This window comes from Typopeltis vanoorti, chromosome 5 (genome assembly GCF_054136105.1).
Source record: "Typopeltis vanoorti isolate ZY-2024b chromosome 5, IOZ_Tvanoo_1.0, whole genome shotgun sequence".
In the NCBI taxonomy this organism is placed as follows: domain Eukaryota; kingdom Metazoa; phylum Arthropoda; class Arachnida; order Uropygi; family Thelyphonidae; genus Typopeltis; species Typopeltis vanoorti.
Window position 1 is genome coordinate 50,094,974 of NC_143553.1, and position 22,836 is coordinate 50,117,809.

At 37.4% G+C, this 22,836-nt stretch overlaps 1 protein-coding gene across 3 annotated transcripts in view; it reads left to right on the forward strand.

Annotated features, from left to right (window-relative positions):
- Positions 1 to 22,836, forward strand: part of LOC150106395 (uncharacterized) — a 137,136-nt gene that overhangs the window by 71,678 nt on the left and 42,622 nt on the right. For all 3 annotated transcript variants that reach the window (XM_090392421.1, XM_090392420.1, XM_090392422.1), the window contains exons 4-5: positions 7,662 to 7,750; positions 21,480 to 21,595. In XM_090392421.1, coding sequence (XP_090248547.1) covers positions 7,662 to 7,750; positions 21,480 to 21,595 — 205 coding nt within the window. The remainder of the gene's footprint in view (positions 1 to 7,661; positions 7,751 to 21,479; positions 21,596 to 22,836) is intronic.

Here is a 22,836-nt window from a genome sequence, read left to right on the forward strand (position 1 = left end):
TACTTTCTCATAATGTAAGATGCAGCTCCTAGGAGATGTATTACTGTTTTACATTATGAGGAGAGGTCACTACCCAGATTTCGACTTTTATTGAGGTCTCATCAGTGAGTAGGTAGACCTGGAATACCAAGGTTGTGAAACTGAACTTACATATACCCCTACTAATAAATTGCCAGAGTGGTGTACCGATATATTATTGTTACTACGATAAAGAGCCAAGCGGTTATTTTTTTTGGCGGTGTAAATTAAGGGGATAAAAATCCCTCATTATTTTCCAGCCGGATGCAAAACTTCGAGATCAAAAACTATCGAAATCTAAGAGTTTCATGCCGAAGAACTATTGGCAAGTCCAGGCATAAGTCATCACCTGGGTAGTACAACACTAGGGCAACTCATTGCAAAGGTGGAGCAAGATCCGTCACTATCCTTAATATTTTCTCATAGTGTAAAACGTAGCTCCTAGGAGATGTATTTAAACCTTGGTAGACCTAGAATACCAAGATTTAAATGAAGGGGTATATGTAAGTTCAGTTTCACTTAAACCTTGGTAGTCCAGGTCTACCTACTCATTGATGAGACCTCAATAAAGGTCGAAACCGGTCTGGGTAGTGACCTCTCCTCATAATGTAAAACAGTAATACATCTCCTAGGAGCTGTATTTTACATTATGAGAAAATATTAAGGATAGTTACGGAGCTTGCTCCACCTTTGCAACGAGTTGCCCTAGTGATGTACTACCCAGGTGATGACTTACACCTGGACTCGCCGATAGTTCTTCGGCATGAAACTCTTAGATTTCGATAGTTTTCTCCGAGTTTCGCATCCGGCTGGAAATTAATGAAGGATTTTTATCCCCTTAATTTAATTTACACTGCCAAAAAAAATAGCCTTTTGGCTCTCTTTATTGTAGTAATAATAATATATTGGTACACCGCTCCTGCAATTCGTTAGTAGGGATATATGTAAGTTCGGTTTCACTTAAACCTTGGTATTCCAGGTCTAACTACTCACTGATGAGACCTCAAGACAGGTTTTACATATCCCAAAAGTTAGAGCTGTATGTTCAAGAGATACGACACACTGCAGTGAGCAGTATGCTCACCGACCACAAAATGGTGATACTAAAAATAAAACTCCCAGAAGCCCTTGGAGGCCTCCCCACCTTTCCCAGTCTATTTAGCAACAGGCTACAGCTCTTCTGTGATGAATGGAAAGACATCAGGTGGGACTTGGAAACCTGGCAGCAGTTCAAGTCGCAGGTAAAGGAACTCTTTCAAGAGTGTGGGCGCGAAAGGGCCCAACAACAACGTAAACGTCGGAGGGATCTCTACAGGGAGCTAGGTTGGTACCACATAAACGAGCATTGAAGAGTCCCCTGTGGAGATCTCATCAGACAACTGGAAATTGAACTGCAACAAGAGCGGCAGAGAAGAGTCGAAGACCTCGATTTTCGAGCGAGACTATCTCAGATATTTGGAAAGACCTTCCGCCGCATTGTACAACCGACAATGGGTGGCGGCAAATGACGATCGAACGGTTTGCCAGATCCGAGAGAACGGCCAAATGCTAAAATCATCTCGGGAAATTCTACGACATTTCTATCAGCACTACCTCGGAACCTTTTCTGATCAGCAGGGCGCAGATGACTTTAGCGAGTGGGACATTACATGTCTTCCCGATCATTGTAGTTCTCTGCATGACAGGCCGATTACTGCTGAAGAAATAAAAGCAGCCTCCAAAACAATGAAGGAAAGAAAAAACCCTGGCTTAGACGGATTGGGGATTGAGTTTTATCGAGCTATCTGGGAAGTCGCTTTACTGATATTAGTAAAAATGTTTAACAATTTCCTCACTTCGGGAATTATCCCTGAGGATTTCGCTAAAAGTCACACAGTTTTAATTCCAAAAAAGACCAGGATCGAACTTTAGCAAACAGCTGGCGACCGTTCTCCCTCACACATTTGGATTATAAAATCTTTGCCAAAATTATCTGTACCTGCATCAAATGCGGTATAGAAAAAGTAATAACGAGCTCCCAAGTTTACGGAGTCCCGGGCAGATCGATGGAACTAAATCTCTTTCTCATAAAAGATCTAATCCGTCTTTGCAGAAACAAAAGCTATCCTTTAGCACTTCTCTCAACAGATCTGGAAAAGGCATTCGATAGCATCAGGCATGCGTACTTGCAGGACATCCTTCAAAAAATAGGGGTGGGACCTAGGCTTCAGCACGTAATCAAAAACATGTACGCAGAAGCCTCTACCCAAATATCTATTAACGGGTTCCTCTCAAATCTATTTCTTATAAAAAAAAAAAGGGGGGGGTAAGGCAGGGTTGCTGCTAAGCCCTCTCCTTTTTTCATTAGCACTGGAACCCCTTAGCCGGAAAATTGATAATACCCCCCTCAATTAGAGGAATCCCGTTACCCCCAGTTTCAAGACAGAGCAAAATTGTAGCATATGCCGATGATGTAGTGGCTACGCTCAGAGACTCTGAGTCCATCTACATCTATTTCATCATTTTCCAAAAATTCAGCATAATCAGTGGTCTCCGCATAAATCCCCCCAAAAAAACTAAAATTAAAATTTTTGGAGATTTCTATAATACGTGCCTTCCCTATGGTTTAACACTGCAAACTCAGTCTCTTACATTACTTGGCGTTCCATTCCCCTCGACTTCAGTACTGCCTGTCTCAAAACTACTGGAAGCCTGTGCGGAAAAACTAAAACTGTTCAAACCCAACTTTCTCATTTTACAGAAGAGCAATAATTATCAAAACCATTATTACGCGAATGTACATGCATACAATTAATATTACTGATGTTAAGGGAATAGAAGAAAATCAGCTTTACAAACCATTGATAGAATTTTTCTGGAATAATAGAAAACACTAAGTCAGGAAAGACTATCTAAATTTAAAAAGTAGTCAAGGGGGATTCTCACTTCCCAGTTTAAAATGTTTGTTTTACACAAATACTCTTAAAACCATACGGAAGGCTTTAAAGTCTAACCATATTTCAGGCAACTTAATTAAATACTTCCTAGGACATTTCCTTCCCTACTTCGGGATCATGGGTCATGCTGGCCCCTGCGCAGAGGTTGTGCCTAAATTGTATTATTCACTTAGTAAACACATCAAAAAATTTAAAACAGAGGGAATAGAGATATTAAAATTAAAATCACAAGCAGTATACTGGGAATTTTTCCAGCTTTCCAGATGTGATAAGCCAAATTTAGATACAAATATGTAAATCCTATTCCAAAACATCAGGAATAGCTGGGGACAGCCATTTCAAGGGATTTAGCATGACGAATAGCCTTCGGACAACTCCCTGTGAAACTGACCAAGTCCCGCTATAGACCAAGTCTGTGCGACCCCTTCTGTGACGTCTGCCAGAGCGTTGAAACGGTAGGACACTTCTTTTACTTTTGTCCCCCTGCCCAACATCCCGATGCTGACACTAGAACAGGTCATACATCTGCAAATCCCCCCCCCCCCCTCCAGTCAGAAAAATCCAAAAATTGATAATTTTTCTGATCAACGTGATCAAGTATCACATCTGGAAAGTGTGGAAAAAAGTGCGGGATGAAAGCATAATCTACAAAAGAGTCATAAGCGGGCTCTATTTCTATCTGCCAAAGTTTCTATCCCAAGAAAGGCATCTCCTAGGAGATTACAAATTTGCTAAACAAATGGTGCAAACCACCCATAATATGTTTCCTTATACAGAGGCAAATAAAACCCTGTCTCTTCCTATAAGGTAATCCACAGGTCTTACAGTTCAACAAACAGGAGGGGGTTGGCCTGAGAACCCGAGCAGCGAAGGCTTACGTCAAGGCAGTGCGGCTCCTCGTGAGCTGCATCACTCTGGCCAGGTTCTTTCTCCAAATCTCCGTTCTCAGGTTTTTTTTTCTCCCCTCAGTTACCCTTCAAAACAGTGGATCCCTTTAATTCGGCACTAAGCTAATCAGTTAAATTCCAAAATGCAATCCTATATAATTTAAGTTTAAAATGTTTTCAGTTTTTCTTTCTTGTAGGAACAGGAGACATCTACAGACACCTGGTTTAATTTAATTTAAGTCACGTGTTTTTTATATAGAGCAATAGGTGTTAAGAGATGACATCTTCAGACACCTGGTTAAATCTAGTTTAAGCTATGAGGTAAAGTAAAGTACGTTTACACCTGGTTTAATTTAAGTCACGTGTTTTTTATATAGAGCAATAGGTGTTAAGAGATGACATCTTCAGACACCTGGTTAAATCTAGTTTAAGCTATGAGGTAAAGTAAAGTACGTTTACACCTGGTTTAATTTAAGTCACGTGTTTTTTATATAGAGCAATAGGTGTTAAGAGATGACATCTTCAGACACCTGGTTAAATCTAGTTTAAGCTATGAGGTAAAGTAAAGTACGTTTAAAGTTTTTTTTCAGAACAGGTGAAAAGAGATGACATGTACGGACCGTTTAGCCACAACCTCTTGGTTACATAGCTAAACAGGTTGACTGAGGCCTCTTTATTATCTCTTACTATCATACTCTACCTTTCGTTCTCTTCCCCTCTTACTACCTGCTGACCCTCAGCACTCTTTATACTCCAAAGGCCGATGATGAGAGACATGAACTCCCATGCTTACTCACTGATAAAACCTCAATAAAGGTCGAAACCGGTCTGGGTAGTGACCTCTCCTCATAATGTAAAACAGTAATGCATCTCCTAGGAGCTGCGTTTTACATTATGAGAAAATATTAAGGGATAGTGACGGATCTTGCTCCACCTTTGCAACACTAGTTGCTCTAGTGTTGTACTACTACCCAGGTGATGACTTACACTTGGACTTGCCGATAGTTCTTCGGCATGAAACTCTTAGATTTCAATAGTTTTCAATCTCCGAGTTTCGCATCTGGCTGGAAAATAATGAGGGATTTTTATCCCCTTAACTTAATTTACGCAGCGAAAAAAATAGCCTCTTGGCTCTTTACCAGCCATAGTGTTTAGACCTATCATCTGTTTACCATGTCCCTTATAGTTGTAAACTATCCTACTGTGACCAAACAGGCAGACAGCCACATCAGAGTTGTTGAAGATAAGGATTATATCTGTTTCCTTCACTACACCCACTCAGGACTTGCTGACCATGCGTTGGACACCTACCATTGAATACGCTGGAAGAAGGCCACTCTGTTGCATCACAACTATACATATGAAAGCTTTTCCCTTGAATCTACTTCTGCTTTAAGACCCTAACCTCAACAAATTTGATTGCATGAAACTGCCCCAAATTTGGGAAGCTCTCATCCTCTACATCCTCCATACTTCTGCCCAACAGCAGGATGCCAGTTTAGCTCAGGCACTATTTTCAGGTGACATGCTTTATCTTTGTTACTTAGTATAGTGCCTGCATGCATGTATCCTATTATATTTTGTTCTCTGATTGTGGCAATTTGACTTTGCCAAACTATCATCATCATCATCAAATTCCTGCCATGTACCCTCAAGGGGTACATGGCAGGAATTTGATTTTAATATATTATATTAAATATATTAGTCTATATTATTATATTAATATATTAGTCTATGTTGTAATTTCCCTAGGAAATTACAACATAGACTAATGTTGTAATTAGAACTTGAAAGTACTTAAGAACTTGAAAGTACTCCTGCATTGATAAAGAAATCTGAATGGTAGCTATTACTAACAGAAAGAGAAGTCTGTTTGGGTTGAAATTATTTCAGTAAATGTAACTTTTGCATCTATAGAGAATCCTCTCACAATTTTCTTTTAGTCTGATTAAATTGCCTTTACATCCCTTGAAAAATTCAATATAAGAAACAACCACATTTCAGATTTCATCAAAATTGGTTCAACTGTGATCTATATAGCTCTGTGTTGGAGGAATATAAGTTATACTATAGTAGCAAATTATAGGCTGATTAAGATATTGAAAAAGTTGTTTAGGGATAGAATTCAAAAATGGGTAGATAGGAATATGATAGTACTTGTATTTTGTGTTTTTACATAATCCAGAAACCCTGCTATAAGATTAAACATGGAACTTTATCCAGTCACTTCAGGCCTTCTATTAGCAAGGTGATGTTCTCACACTGAGAAACAAAATTCATCTTCCACCTAATGGAAGGAAAAATCATGTTACATATTGAAAAAATTCTTCTACATCAATCTTATAAAACCTCTTTAGTAACAAGTGTTTATATCATGTCCCTTCTTTTATACGTATCAATGAAACTTTGCAGCAGACAGCACTGTCACCATGTGTCACTTCTCAGGATTCTCTCCATCTCCTCAACCTGCAAGAAATCCAGGGAACCAAATTGTGCACAACATTGTTCAAGATATAGCCTCAAAGCCTTATAAAGAGGGATAATAACCTATCTATCTCAATGTGTTCAACATCCCAAATAATCTAAGTAAGGCCATATTCCAAAAGTGAGCAAAATTCCTCCAAAAAAGTAAATTTTGCTCACTTTTGGAATATGAACTTCAACTGCCTCATCATTATTACTTCCAAATGCCTAGCATTTCCTGCAGTCTGGTTCTGGCAACGTAAATTTTATGCATCTCCCATTCATTCCAGTAGTGTACTGTGAGAAAGCCAATGATTTCAGATAGCATGTAATCTTTTCATCCTAAAATGCATAATTTTAGGATGATTTAAATAAACAGCCATTATCCTCTGGCCAAATAGTCCGTTTACTCAAATCATCCTGTAGGATCTCTACATCACCTTTAGTAACTAATGCTTTTGTCAATTGTACATAGAATATAACAACTGAATATTCCCCTTCAACTTATTCTCTATCATTAGCGTAAATTTTTCTTTAATGCGTCTCATAGCCACGAAAGTTTATAAACCTATGGTACATAACCTTTCATGGTTTTTTATTTTATATATATTTTTTTTAATTTAATTTTTACATAATCCAGAAACTCTGCTCTTGAAACCAAACACATGGAACTTCAAGTTAATTCAGGTCTCCAATAAGTAGGGTCAATAGTCACACATGCCATGTGATAAAACTTGAAGACACAAGGGGGCCATCCCTGGAAGTTACGAAAGTAAGCTGTGAGCTAGAGGGCGAGGAGTGGTTGCTTTGCATGGAGGGTGGTTGACCTGTGGAATGCATTGCCTGATAGAGTGGTGAGAGCAAGAACGGTCAATGAGTTCAGGGAGTGGTATGATAGACTTTGTGTTTCCTAGTAAGGACCTCCCACAATGAGTCTTTTGACTCCATGGATGCCTGAATAATAATAATAAATGTGCAGGATTTGATCTTGCAGCCCATTGGAGAGTGGATATGCTAACTACTCAGCCAGCTACGAACATGTAATTAAACAGCAGCAGCCAAAATACTCGTGAATACAAAAAAAAAAAAAAAAAAAAAAAGGAAAGATAACAAGATAGTGATGAGGTATTGTTTGAGTCCATGCCCTAGGCAGGATTTGAACCTGCAGCCTCTTGGGGCTGGAGAGTGGATATGCTAATCACTCGGCCAGCCAGGCTGGCTTGATTTTTCTTAACACCTAAATATCATGTTTCATTAAAAGTTTTCCATAGAAAATTCCTCAAAATTAAATTAGTAAAACTACAGATTTAAGTTGTGCATTTCATTGTATCATTTATGCTTTTTTTTATATATATAGTACTTCTGGATGTATATCCTGCATTTCTTGTGCTGCTGGATTTTTTGCTTCAGAAAGTGGTTCAAAGGAATGCTTCCCATGCCCTGTTGGTAAGCTGATGCCAATTGCTAAGATAATGTTTAGCGATTTGTATTAACAAAAACTTAATTTATTTTCTTTTGTAGTTTTTCACATCTGTTTATATAAGAGTTCTTTTATTAAAAGAAAATGGAAAATATAACAAATATCCAGCATTATACTTAGTAGGTAAACGGCACTTGCCATTTGAGTTTTCATCAGAAGTTTTAAAAGTGATCGATAGCTTATGAAATTGTATACCTTCAGCATGAACTGCCTTTGGTATTACCCTCTTGTTTTGAATATTGGTAAACACTCATCAGAATTACTACTCAAATTATATTGGGGAGGGGGGGGGGGGTTTCAAAGTTCTTAATTTATTATTTTCAAGTACATATTAAAAAAAACAAACAGGAATTATTAATTTTTTTCTCCCCATTACTGTTCTGCAAACATAGCATAGCTACAACCGATATAGAAGGAATTATAATCTCTCTCTCTCTTGGAAGGACATATGGAACATATTTATCTTTTTTTTAGAGTGTAAGTTAACATAGTGTTTGGTTTCCTGGTACTGTATGTAGAATATTAATACAAATACTCATCAGAGTTATTAGTGAGAAGTTTATATCATACTATTTTTTTCTGAATTATCAAGTTATAGTTTTCATTTCAAGCACATGTTTTTAAACCTAAATCATTACAATTATTAGTTTTGTATTCAGTACCATAAATTAGTCCTGTGTTTTGGTCACATAAGATGGTGACATTACCAGGCTGAGAGAGCACCATGATCTCTGGTACTGGGCAGCGTTCATGTTCTTTAAGTAATGTAATATATTCATTTGTAGATTAGATGGCATGTTGCATAGTTATTAATGCTCCTTGAGGGATAAATAATTTTTACATATTTTAATTGATAATATTAGATTAATTTATTGTAGTTTTTGTTTTAAACAGGTGTGTGATTGAGTTATTTAGTTTGTAAGTAAACCTTGTGTTTTTTGTATAAATACAATATTTATACTTGGTTGGCCGAGTGGTTAGCATATCCGCTCTCCAGCCAAAAGGCTGTGGGTTCGAATCCCATCATGGGCATGGATATTTGTGATTTCTGTGAAAATACTAGTGGTGGTGGTGGTGGTGGTGGGCAGTAGATGGCGCCTGTGTAGGTGATGACGGAGAGATGCAGAGTAGGTGTCGTGTAATAATAATATTATTATTTTACGATATTATGAAGGTGGTTTCTTGTACTGTGAGCTGTAGCTGGTCTAGCTTATGGCTAAATCCAGCTCTGGAATAGGGGTAAGAGATTGTCCCATACTCTTTGAAGGGGAATGAAAAAGGTGTTAGAGAATTATGTATCGATCAGTACAAACTATTATCACCCTCTCTTATTTAAAGCTCTGCATTCTCAAGCTGGAATCAGACAAAACATTCTGAAGACATTGAAATCCGGAGTCACTCATGATGTTTTTCAGTACAGCCTCACAAACCAAGTCATATATCTGTTTTTTTTTTGCCGATCTGGTTGGCCGAGTGATTAGTGTATCTGCTTTCCAGCCAAAAGCTGCAGATTCGAATCCCGCTGTGGGAATGGGTGTTTGTGATTGTCTGTGAAAATACTAGTGGTGGTCTATGGTAGGTGACGTTGGTGTGGATGATGAAGGTAGTTGCAGTTGGTGGAGACAAGGAGTTGTAGAGTAGGTACCCTCCCTCGATGAGCTTTTGGACTCCCTGGAGGTGTTAAATAATAATAATAATACTTTTGGTATGGTTCCAGTGCGTGGTAAAACAATGGTAGCAAAGACCATGGGTGATTTGAATTTGCGGGATTTTGTACAATGTATTCATTGATAATATTGAAAATTAAAGGATATGTGGAAGGAAATTGAAACTGGAGAGAGAGAATGTGTATTAAATGTTTCAGAAGTGAACACCTATTAGGTGACGAGAATGGAGCCAAATGTGTGATATTATATTGATGGTAGGATGGAAAATGTCAAATGTGTGACCTGGGAAACAGAGGAGAATGAATTGGACATGAATAACGAAATAGCATGCTTGAAGTTTATCCTTCACAGGACAAAGCACAAATTGAAAAATTGCAGAAGTGGCCAGAGATTATGCAGGCTGAGGGAGAAAAAAAAAGTGGATCATCCAAAGTAATAATCAAAACTGAGCAAACAAACAAGAAAAACAAGTTAAGGAGAAAATTACGTAAGAAGACTCAGTGCTCAGGGAAGTACTTAATGAAAGTGTAACAAAATAGTGTTTCCCTGATGCAAAAATTCACAATATTACTAATATCATCTGGATTCAAAAGGTAAGGTGAAAGACCTAATTGTCTTGTTGGCACAAATGATTTGAGAGGAGAAATATTCTATGAGGGAGGATGTAAGCGAGTTGTTCTCCTGCCATGCTATGATACAAGTGAACTGAAGAGGAGGGCATTGGTAGCTATGAATCAATACATAGGGTATGCAGAAGTTATGATGTAGGATTTGTGGATCTGTGGTTGATGGAAAGAAGGATTTGTATAATGCTGATGGATTGCATCAAAATGATTTGGTGTTAGGTGTCGAGAGAGAGAACCTTGTTCACCAGGCATGCTGAAGCACAAATTCAGGAAAACTTAAGAGCTAGGATGGAAGCACATGAGTTTGTGTGAAGGCACCCATGATGCTAGTGCGTGTGAGAATGACCGAGTGTGGAGTCTAGTCTCTCAAGCAAAAATATTGAATAGGGTATTCAATTCATGAAGTAAAGGTTGGTGTGGCCTAAAAGGATGCAGTTTCTATATACTAATGCCAGAAGTATCAGGAACAAAAGGGAGCATTGGTTAGTGCAACCTCACCAAAAGTTATAGGCATTAGTGAGACTTGGCTAACACAGATGATGTAGTTACAGGGATAAAAAGTAAAGGGTTTAGTATTTTCAGGGAAGATAGGGGATGGGAACTGCTGATGATAGCAGATGAATTGCAGCCAAGAAGAATAGGAGGTAGGCAGGAAGGTGTTTGTTCATTTGAAACAGTCTGGTGTGAGATCAAGGCTAGTAAGATAAAATATAAGTTGATTGTTGTAGACCAGGGGGATTCCACGAATGATCTGGAAGACATGCATTGGCAAATTAGTACAATGAGTACAGGTTGAGTGATTATTATGGGGGACTTCAACTATAGAGATATAGAGCAGAAGGAAGAAAGATCACATGGCAGAAAGGAAATGAAATTTATATACCTGCTGAGAGATAATTACTTGAGGCAGCATGTGATGGAGACTAGCAGAACGAGAGTATTGGACCTTGTCATAGGATCAGAAGAGCTATCTGTAACCAAGGTGACCACATTACCTCCAATTAGCAAAAGTGACCTTGGAGATTGTAAAACATGAGGAATATTCTGTCAAGAAGGGGTATATGAGGACAGTTCCATAAGTTTCCAGCCTGACTAACTTTTAGAAGTGATAGAAAGAAAACAACTTTGTCACTTTTCAACATAATCTCCCTTTACTTCAACACAATTTTCACATGTATGAATTAACATTTCTATGACCTTGAAAAAATAGTCTCTACTTTTATCTGAAAAAATGACCTAAAACTGCATCTTTCACCTAATCGTCATATGTAAATTTTCTTCCTTGAAGGTCTTTCTTCAGTTTCGAGAAGAGGTAGTAGTCACTGAGTGCTAGATCTTGTCTGTAGAGTGGGTGTTCAATCTTCTTGAAGCCACAGTCCTTCACTGCAGCCTTCACAACACTAGCCATATGGACTGGACCATTGTTGTGAAGCAGGCGAACAGCATGACTCATTTTTCCTCATCTCTTCTCCTTGATGATGTCGCACAGTTTGTGCATGAGTGAAACATAATATTCTGCATTCATGGTGGTATTCCTTTCCTTGAAGTCAATCAAGAGAATTCTGTGGCAGTCCCAAAAAATTGTTGCCATGATCTTCTTGGTGCACTCATTGACCTTAGCTTTTCTCAGCGGTGCTTCACCTAGTTTGCAGCACTCCATGACTGGTGACAATGGACTCTAGCACTTTCCTCTGATTCTCTTGGCAAAGCTCTAAAAATTTGCAGGAACAAGTCACACAATGCTCTATCTGAAGAAAGAAGTCAGGGCATCCACCTTGCACTGACCTTTGTCGTGTGAAGCTTCTCATTAATGATGCAAAAGATGGCTGTTACAGAAAGTCCCAACCTTGCTGAGATTTCTTTGAGCGTCACCCATCTATCATTCAGCAGTTCCTTCTCAACAAGAGAGCAAATTTCCCTTAGGCATCACTTCCACAGGCCAACCATAACGGGGATCACCTTCAATGTTCTCTCTTCCTAGGCGAAACCGTTTAGCCCATTCCTTCATGGTGAAATATGAAGTAGAAGCTTCCCCATGTGTTCCTCAAACGAGTATCTCCAACTAAATGATGCAGGGAGAGAGTTGAAACTGGTACACTAACCTCTCCATAGATAGTGCTATCAGTCACACACAGCATTTTAAAATTGGGCTCGAATTTTGTATGTCAGGCCGGAAACTTTTTGAACCTACCTCGTATGTGGAACTACAAGGCAGATGATTATTACAAGCTTAGGAGCAAGGTTAAATCTGTGCCATTGCATAAAACATTGCAAGGGAAGGATGTTAGTAGTTCTTGGAAGATAGTTAAGGGTCATCTAGAGGAAGCAATATTAAAATTGTATACCTAAGGTAAGGAGGGTTAATCAAGCAGGAGCTAGATGGATGAGTAATATCATTTAAGCATGAGCTGCAGAAGAAGAAATGCTGTGGAGAGTATATGAGAAGAAAGGTGACCACAATGGCAATGAAGACAAAATCAGGTTATTATTATTCCTGATACCTCCAAGGAGTTCGAAGACTCATTGCCGGAGAACACCTACAACTGTCTCATCCACTACACCGAACCTCTACTACGAATCATCTCCATCAACGCCATCTACCGCCCACCTCCACCACCACAACAACTAGTATTTTTTGTCTGTAAATTGCATGTGTTCTGAAGGTCCGATTTGTCTGTATGCGGGATGAAAAACCCGAGTTTCCAGGAGAAAAAACCCTGCTACCTCCGTATGAGATTGGCTAACTCACCTTCGATTGTAATCATCCAGATAAAGATTCCTCCCGTCGCGACGAGAATTGAACTTAGGCCTATTCCAATCGAAGGGCGCAATGTACCGTCGTTCTTCCAATTTGCTGCGGAAGTTACAAGAAGAATCTAGCCAAGCAGGCCAAAGGGAATCCAAAAAGTTATTTTCTTATGTGGAAAGTAAGAGGAAGAATGACTATGGAAGATTAACCTTAAGGAGTTATGATAGTTATGAGGTGACAAAATTCAGATAAATAGTTGACAAAATTCAGATAATAGTTGAGTTACTGAGTTGACCCACTTTGCAAGGGTATGTCATCCAAGTGAGGTTACTGCTGTAACATATGTGACAGAGACTGATGTGGGGACAGAAGTGGAAGAATTGGAGGTTCTTAGGATGTTGTGGAATCTCAGTGTAAATACAGCTATGGGATTAGATGCGATGGATATCAGCTAGGATTTTGTGCAAGTGTGCAGAGGAACTAGCAATGCCTCTGACTAGGATCTTTAATTTATGTTTTCACCTCTGGTAGAGTTCTAAGGGAGTGGAAAGATGGCAAAATGATTTCTTTACATAAGGGAGGTTCTTAGACTGCAGTAGCAAATTATAAACCAGGGGTTACCACAACGTGGCTTGTGAGCCACATACCGCTCGCATCCACAAGTCATGTGGCTCTTCATGATCTACCAGGAAAAAATTAACAAAAAGAGAAGAGGAGACAACAATAAAGAGGAACAAAATAAAAAAAGAGAGAAGAGAGAGAAATAGGGTTAATAAAAAATAATGCAATAAAAAAAGTTTTAATTCGAAACACATTAAATGAAGTTTACTTTGAATAATTGAAATAATTTTAAAATCAAAACACATAATTGTAGTTACTTATTTACTAGTAGAGGTCTTTCTTGTATCCATTTTCTTAGTAAGCTCCTTTAAATTATGTGTGTGAAAAGATGACCTCTCCATTGCTTCTGCCTGGTATCTCCACTTCAGGGCATGGCTCCCACTGACGAGACCTCAATAAAGGTTGAAACCGGTATGGATAGTGACCTCTTCCCCTAATGCATAACATTATACATATCCGCAAGGAGATGTGTTTTGCATTATGGGAGATACTGAGATAGGAGTGATGGTAGCTTGGCCACCTTTGCTACGAGTTGCCTGGTGTTGTACTACCTTACTCAGGCCTGAAGATATTTTCAGGTGCAAACTTTGTTTGCTCACACTTGGATAAAGGATTAAACTAAATTTATTAAAAACGATTCTTAATTGTAGATCCATTTAAGTGTAAACTATTAGCTTTATATAAGTTCTTCATGCCATCAAATTTAATTCAAGGTTCACAAACCTTACACAGATCCCTTTGCTCAACCTACACTTTCACTTTGACTTATTGGCAATCATGGCCCTACTCCTCATATCAGAGGTTTGTAGTTTTCTTAGATCTATTTTTTATACTTTAAAGTTTCATTATTCACCCATTTGCTATAAAATAATGAAGCATTATTGTATGAAAACTACCAGGGAGGTTAAAGATTCAAAACGGGAGGCATACCATTTATCATGCCTATTCTTAAACTTCTTTCACTGATGATGCACCTGGCACCTTAATAAGTATTATGAGTTGAGCATTACTGTTAGCCTCTTTTTTTTGGCCATATTTCTAGTGAGGCCCCTATTTACCATTTCCTAATATACACTAGCTGGAATCACTACACGCCATAATCTTTTACAAAAATCTTTGCATTTTTCATTTTATCCTTACTTTTGGTAATTTTCAATGCCAGCTTGCACCATTTAGGTACTTTTTAGGATTTATCAGCAATAGTACTAGCATGGTATTGGGTTTTTGTTTGCTCTTTGAAACCAACAGTCGTCAGGCCAGAGAAAAATTTGATTCAGGTCACTAATAAAAACTGACACTATATGTGCTTGTGAACAGAGTCTGTCTTTTAACCATAGTGTAGTACCACAGGTACCTTATGCAGACGTTTTGAAAGTTTTCAAGGGTTCATATACCATACATGGTTGTGTAGTCAGTTATAAATAATGGATATTTATCCTTAATAATTTTCACTGTCAAGTCAAAACATTTTTTTAGACCTTTTTCTTCAGCATTCAAGGAGGGTTTTAACAGTAACGTATACTTCATTTAAGGTCAGAGCTAAGTAACTGGAAGGAGACCTCCACATCACCTTTAAGGAGTATGGAGAACTGACTGGAGCTTCTAACCTAGTAGCCAATCCTCACCTTCACGTGGTGTATCTTGGTAGTAGGTATCCACTGTGTACTGAATAAACAAGGATAGTCTGGCAGTTTAAGACTTGGCCAACTAAATCATACTCTCTTGGCTTAAACTAGAAATACATTTGATAGTATGACATGATGAGATTTCATGCAGGTTGGGGCATCACCTGGTTAACCAGGGTTCCTGTTGTTTTCTTCAAATTACACTGAATACCAAAAAAGTCAGCTACTGAAACAAACTAAAACCTCAGAAGAACTGAAGATAAGAGCCATCAATATAAGGAGCATTAATGGAAAGATAATTGAGCTTAAAGAAGAACTGGAAAAGTACTACATGTACATAATTAGTTGGCATCGCTGAAACAAAGAAGACAAAAACAAGTGAAATCTTACTAAATAAAAAGTATAGGATGTTATGTTCAGGCAGTAATGATCAAGAAAGGAAGGAATAGCGATAGCATTCAACACTAGACATGAAGATAAACTTCTTGATTGGAAGGCAATTTCAAGTAGAGTTATATGGCCAAACTTCAAAGGGTTCTCCTACATCCTTTTGGTTCCTTGTATGCATACTAAAGAAATTATGGAAGCTATTGGCATGAATGTTAACTTACCTGCACCAAACATAACATTATTCCTCCGTGGCAGGTTTGCACTCCCCCCCACCCTTCAACTTCTCACTTTGTCAACTGTAGTCGTTTAATGCAAACAGCCCCACAGTCTGATTTTTTGCCCAACTATACTGATGGTTCAAGATCTCAGACCTCTGTTGACTGTGCTGCTGTGTTTTCTGACATTACTATCTTCATTCAGATCCCACTTGACTGCAGTAATTATACAGCACAGTTGCATGCCATTCAGCTTGCACTTGTTTATATAAAAGAAAACTGCTACCAAAAATGTCCAATTTATACACTTATTGAGTTCTTCACAGGCTATCTCCTCTCCTGTGTATAATCCACATATAGTGCTTTGCAAAGTTTTGCAACCATTGTACAAAATGAAAACCTACTTTTGATGTTCACTTATGCTGGATTCCCAGCCACATTGGAATTAAGAGAAATGAGACTGCAGATGCAGCTGGTAGATTAGCTCATATTTTTTTGACGTACTGTTTGACAGTACCATATACAGACTACAGACAGTCTATAAGATCAAAGCTAATTGCCCAGTGGCAATCATGCCAGTAAGCACTGAGAAACAAATTTCATGAGATTACACGTGAAATTAATGATATTTTTAACTTTTTACAAATAATTAATTTATACAAACACATCTGATTATAAATTCTATTTATATGTAGATACTGCATTCCTTATCTTAATTTTTGCACATACATATTTGCTAATTTATCTCTTTATGACTTTATTAATTACCTTGTGTACTGCTGTAACTTTTGATTTGGCACAGTATGACCTTTGCTATCTTCGCTCCAATAAATCATAAATCAACCAACCAGCCTAAGGAAGAAGTGGGGAAATTTTTTGGGTCATTAGAGTAGGCAGCTGACATAAAGTAAACTGGAAAAAGTGGTACTTGGTGGAGAACTAAACAGCAGAGTAGGAAGTGAATCCTGCCATTCATATAGGATCATTTTAGGAAAATTTGGAGAAAAGGACAAAGCTAATAATAATGGTAAGTATCTGTTGAATTTCTTCTCAGGATATATTATAAACTAGTCATTACTAACACCATGTTCTAACATAAAGATGCACAAGTTCACATGGACAGAAGACTCAAGAAATAAGAAAAGCTTCATTGACTCTGTTATTGTTGATGGTGATATCTGCATGCTACTTTCAGGATACAGGAGTGTAGAAGATTTAAAATTGGAGGTGACAATCACTTAGTTTCAAGTGGGTAAAAATGAATACCACATTGTGAAAAGAACAGTATGTAAAAAAGTTTTAAAAATTAAAATTGAGCAGCTTGTAAAGGTAAGCTGTATACTCAACTACACAAACATTATTAAATAAAAAAATGAAACTATTTAAAAATAAGAATGAAACCTTGGAGTCTCAGTAGCAGACCCTGCAATAAACACTGATTTCATTCAACTATTGGGTGGGTGTGTGGGGGGGGGGGTCATGTGGTGAAGTTGTCTGCAAGGATAGGAAAATAAAAATATTATGGTGGGGGCAACAAGTTAAAGAAGCAGTCCTGGAAAAGATGAGAGCATACTAAAAGCTTCTAGCAAATAAGTTGAGAGTTAACCTATCTGTAAAAGTAGCAAAACAAAAGTCATGGGAAGAGCTCAATAAGAATATAGAAGATAAATATCAGGAAGGTGGTAAAATGTTCTTAAAGTTATTGAAAAAGCGTAGAAATGGAGGAAAGAGTAATGTAAAAGGAGTCGGCGATGATAATGGTGACATGAAAACTGAAAAAGGATATCATAGATCTGGAGTAATTACTCTAGACATCTAATAGACTGTTTAAATGAAACAAGGAGTAGAAGATATTCAAGAGGAATGCAAACAGGACTACATATCAATACTTGAGGTCAAAAAAACCCATAAAAAAACTAATTGTGGAAATGCAGTTTGAAATAGATATTTGACTAGAAATGCTCATATATGAAAGCATGAAAGTTTTTCAGTGGTCACACCGCATAATTCTGAGGTCCTGGTCAAATTCTAGATAATTGGAGTAGAGCTCTCATTGTTCCCATCTGTAAAAAAAAAAAAAAAATAATAATAATGTGGGAATTACAGAGGAATTTCTCTACTAAGTTTCCTGGTAAAATTTATATAAGCATACTTGAAAAGACACCAAAAAAAATTGGGGAAAGAGCAAGCTGAATTCAAGCCAAATAAAGGTTGTCAAGATCAGATTTTCATTTTACAGCAATTAGTTGAGAAATCATGGGAACATAACAATGATCTATGCTTAAGTTTTGTAGATCTGGAAAAGACATATGACAAAGTGTCTAGAGAAAAGATTTTACAGAGCAGTACATTGTCTATATTTGTTGTATGTCAGCAGTTAGAATTGAAGGAAATGCAGGAAGATTTTGATGTAAATTCAGCATAAGATGAGGATGCATATTATCTACAATCATATTCATCATCTATATGAATTGCATAATGAGAGTAGCATGAAACTAGATATTAGAATTGGATATATCAGACTTAGCTCTTTGCTTTATGCAGATGATGATTACTCTTAAATACATCCAAAAGATGTAAAAGGGCAAATAATGACAGTTTTATTTTAAACAGTATGACATTAGATTGAGGTAGGCAAAATGAAATATTTAGTTAGGTGTTGCTACAGACCTGGTAATGTGGAGGACAATGACAAGGAAATGTATAGGCAGATTATCCTAGTAAATAAGAAAAGAGTAATCATCATCATCACCAAATTCCTGCCATATACCCTCAAGGGGTGTACAGGATATGATAGTACTACATGAAAAAAAATTACATCATTACAACTTCCTATCTACAATTTTCCTCCAAATCAGTCTGTTACTTGTCAAGACTCCAACATTATCAGATCTTATATTTCTATCGTCTAAGGTACTTTGTACTGTATCAATCCACCTATATCTTGGTCTTCCTCTGGGTCGTTTTGCTGCTAACCTGGCAGAGAACACTTGCTTTGCTAATCTTTCTTCGCCTGTTCTGTTTAAGTTGACCATACCACCTGAGATTAGCTCTGCTAATGCATTCCTGGATGCTGACAATGTCAAGTTCTTTCCTAATATCCTCGTTTTTAATATGATATTGCCATTGATGCCATCTGTTCATGCCTCTAATCTTTCTCAGTACTCTCATATCTGTGGTCTCTAGTCTTTGGTCAAGTGTTTTACTTCTGAATCAGCTCTCAGATCCTTAAGTTAAAACTGGTTTGAACACTGTCTTGTATACAGCTAATTTAGTGTTCCAACTAATTTCTCTCTTATTTCATATGAATTTATTCAATTGATTTCCCACCATAGCAGCTTTGCTGATTCTGTTGTCTATTTCTATATTTAATTTACCATCTTCAGTAAAAATCGTGCCTAAGTAGCTGAAATGTTTTACTTGTTCCATCGGTTCTGCATTCACAACACAGTGGACATTTTCAATGATTCTGCCTATTTTCATTGTCTTTGTCTTTTCATTGCTGACCTTCATACCATATCTATTACAACAGCTATTCAATTTAGTCAGAGAATCTTGCAGACTTGTAGCGGATTTATTTAGAAGTATAACATCATCCGCATAAAGCAAAGAGCTGACATTAACATTTCCAATTTTGATATCATGTTTTATACCACTTTCCTTCATAATGTGATCCATATATATAATGAATAACAGAGGGGATGATGTACATCCTTGTCTCACACCAGATTTAACATTAAACCATCTTCCTGTACTTCCTTCAATTCTAACTGCCGACTTACAACTCAAATAAAGACTAAGTATTGCTTGATATAATGCCCCATTCATACCATATAACTGTAGCATATTGAATAGCTTCTCTCTTGGCACCTTGTCATATGTCTTTTCCAAATCGACAAAACTTAAATACAGATCTTTATTATATTCCCATGCTTTCTCGACTCTTTGTCGTAAAGTAAAGATCTGATCCTGGCAGCCTCTATTTGGCCTGAATCCAGCTTGTTCTTCACCAAGCTTTTCTTCCATAATTCTTCTCAACCGTTTCTCAAGTATACTTCTTAGATCTTGTCAGGAACACTCAGTAGGGAAATACCTCTATAATTCTCACATGCAGTTTTATTTCCCTTTTTATATATGGGTACTATGAGAGCTCTACTCCAATCATCGGGAATTCGTCCCTCTGTCCAGGCTTTCTGAACTACAGTGCAGCCACTGTAAGACTCTTATACCACCATACTTCAGCATTTCTGGTCGAATATCATCTACTCCTGCTGCCTTTCCACATTTCAAGCCCTTGATGGCTTTTTCTACTTCAAGTATGGATATGTATTCCTGACTGCATGCCTGGTCAGTGTTTTTTACCACTGTGCTGTCATCACTGCTTGTTTCATTTAGCAGTTTTTCAAAGTAATTACTCCATACTTCAAGGATATCTTTTTCTCCCATTTTCATGTCACCTTTATCATCTCTAAGTCCTTTTACAGCACTCTTTCCTCCATTCCTAAGTTTCTTCAACAACCTCCAGAATATTTTGCCACCTTCTTGATATTTATTTTCTATATTCTTGCCAAAGTCCTCCCATGACTTTTGTTTAGCTAGTTTTACACAGTGTTTGGCATGCTTGCATTTGTTCTCTATATTCTCTAAGAGCAAAAGCTGACTTATTTGCCAGGAACTTTTGATATGCTTTCTTCTTTTCCTTCACTGCCTCTTTAACTTCCTGTGTCCACCAGGGAGTTCTGATTTTTTTATCCTTGCAGACAACCTCACCACATGCCTCTCTGGCAGAATCAATCAATGTTTTCTTCAGAGTTTGCCACTGAATCTCCAGGGTTTGATTCCTGTTCTCAAACTCTTTCATTTTTTCTTCAATAATCTTTGTGTAATCAAGAGTAATCATTACAGGTGATTTTAATTATGATATAGATTGGAATGGGGAAGCTAAGATAATGAATAAGTTTTCTCAAATTTTTGAGAAAACAGCTACCTTAAGCATGACAGAAAACACAAGGACTGTTGGTCTTGAGATTTAATCATCTCATCAGAGAATATTGTTATAAATCTGTCTCCATTTGGTGGGAGTGACCATGAAATTATGATCACTTTTGTGATGACTTCTGTGGGAATGAGATATATATGGAATAAGGTTTATGACACATATGGCATAGCTTGTAGCTGTATCATGGAATGAGGAATTGGACTCATTGCTAGTTGTACGTTACACAAAATCTATCTGACAAAGTCAACATCTGAACATATTCCAAAAGTCAGTAGATTATTTTTCCATACTTTCACAAATGGAACACTCTTTGCTGGTACAATTCAGCTATCTTGTCACTCAGTATCGTTGCACTCCTTCTCGTTTCACTATTATATCCGGGCAGCAAAGTTACCACTTTCCCAATGTTACTGTTATCCTTCACCTCCTGCGACAACTTCTTCAAATCCCTTTCCACGTTCTTTGTCTCAATATCCAAGTCGTTTGTCTCCACCACTGCCACTAATTCTGATGCCCATTTGTTCCTTCTACGCAAAGCATCTGATATTCATTTCATTGTACCACCTGGAAAACATATCTTATTTATTTTATTATTTACCACACCTTTACTGATTGAATCGCCATATTTTGCTGTTATATTTCCTACTGTGATATCAGATGAATACTCCTTGAGGTTTAATTAATGAAAATAATAGAAAATGTTAATAATCAATTTTGCTTTATTAATATTGTTGAAAATTTTTCTATGCTTTTGTTAACAAAATCCAGTTTTACTGATTTGTTTAATTGCGTATTTTTTGAAGGGTATTATCAGCCAAATGTAAGCTTTGAAAAATGCCTACCATGTGATGATGGTTTCTATTCCTTGAAAGAAGGAGCAACAACATGCACAATCTGTCCAGAGGGGTTCTACTGTCCAGTAAGTGCTGAAATTAAAATGTGCAGTCAGATTATCTTCTTAGATGATTTACTTGGTTATAAATCAGTTTCAGTATATTATAAGAATTATATTATATTATATTATATTATATTATATTGGAAGAACGACGGTACATTGCGCCCTTCGATTGGAATAGGCCTAAGTTCGATTCTCGTCGCGACGGGAGGGATCTTTATCTGGTCGATTTCAATCGATGGTGAGTTAGCCGATCTCATACGGAGGTAGCAGGGTTTTTTCTCCCGGAAGCTCGGGTTTTTCATCCCGCATACATACAAATCGGCCCTTCAGAACACACGCAATTTACAGACAAAAATTACTAGTTGTGGTGGTGTTGGAGGTGGGCGGTAGATGGCGTTGATTCGTAGTAGAGGTAAGATGTAGAGACAGTTGAAGATGTCCTCCCGTGATGAGTCTTCGGACTCCTTGGAGGTATCAGGAATAATAATAATAATAATAATAATAATAATTATATCATTTATACTTCTGATGTACTCAAGGATATCTTTTGCATAACAATATTCCAAGAGCACTGCCTCATCCCTACTTTTAATATTTAATGAAGTATCACCTGTGCATGTGAATAAATTATTCAGAAGTCACACTTTAGTTATTTTCTTGATGCAAAAACCAAGTGAAGAATGCCTGCCCGCCCGCAGTGTGGAGGAACATATTGGCAATAATTTGGCACATATGATGAAATACTAGACTCAAACTCATGTCAGCCATACCATGAGTTGGTTTTGCTTATTTTATTTATAATTAGGTGAGTTGCTGTTGGGAAGGCATATTTTATGAGAAGTCTAGAAATAGTAGAATTACTGATGCAATTGTAAATTAGGTCAACTCTTGATCCAGTTTGAGAAAGTGCTCTCCAAGAAGGTGGGTACCATTAGTAAAGGATGTGTATAAAACTAAAAAAAGAAGAAAATTTTGAAAGAAATTCTAAAAACTCAGTATCAGCAGCAGTAAAAGGTATTTGGAGAATTAGATAAATAGTTAACAGAATTTGCACCTCTGCATCATGATTGCAAGGACAGCATGTTTTCCATTCTGATCATGGGCTTTAACTGAAGTGAGATAGCCTGATATGGAAAAGGTAGGGTTTGCCCACAGAGGATTTCGTATTTTTTTTTCATCTCAAAAAGTCAAAACCAACTAGAGAATAACAACAGGCATGAGACTGTAATTTGAATTAATATTGATATTACATGTAGACATTT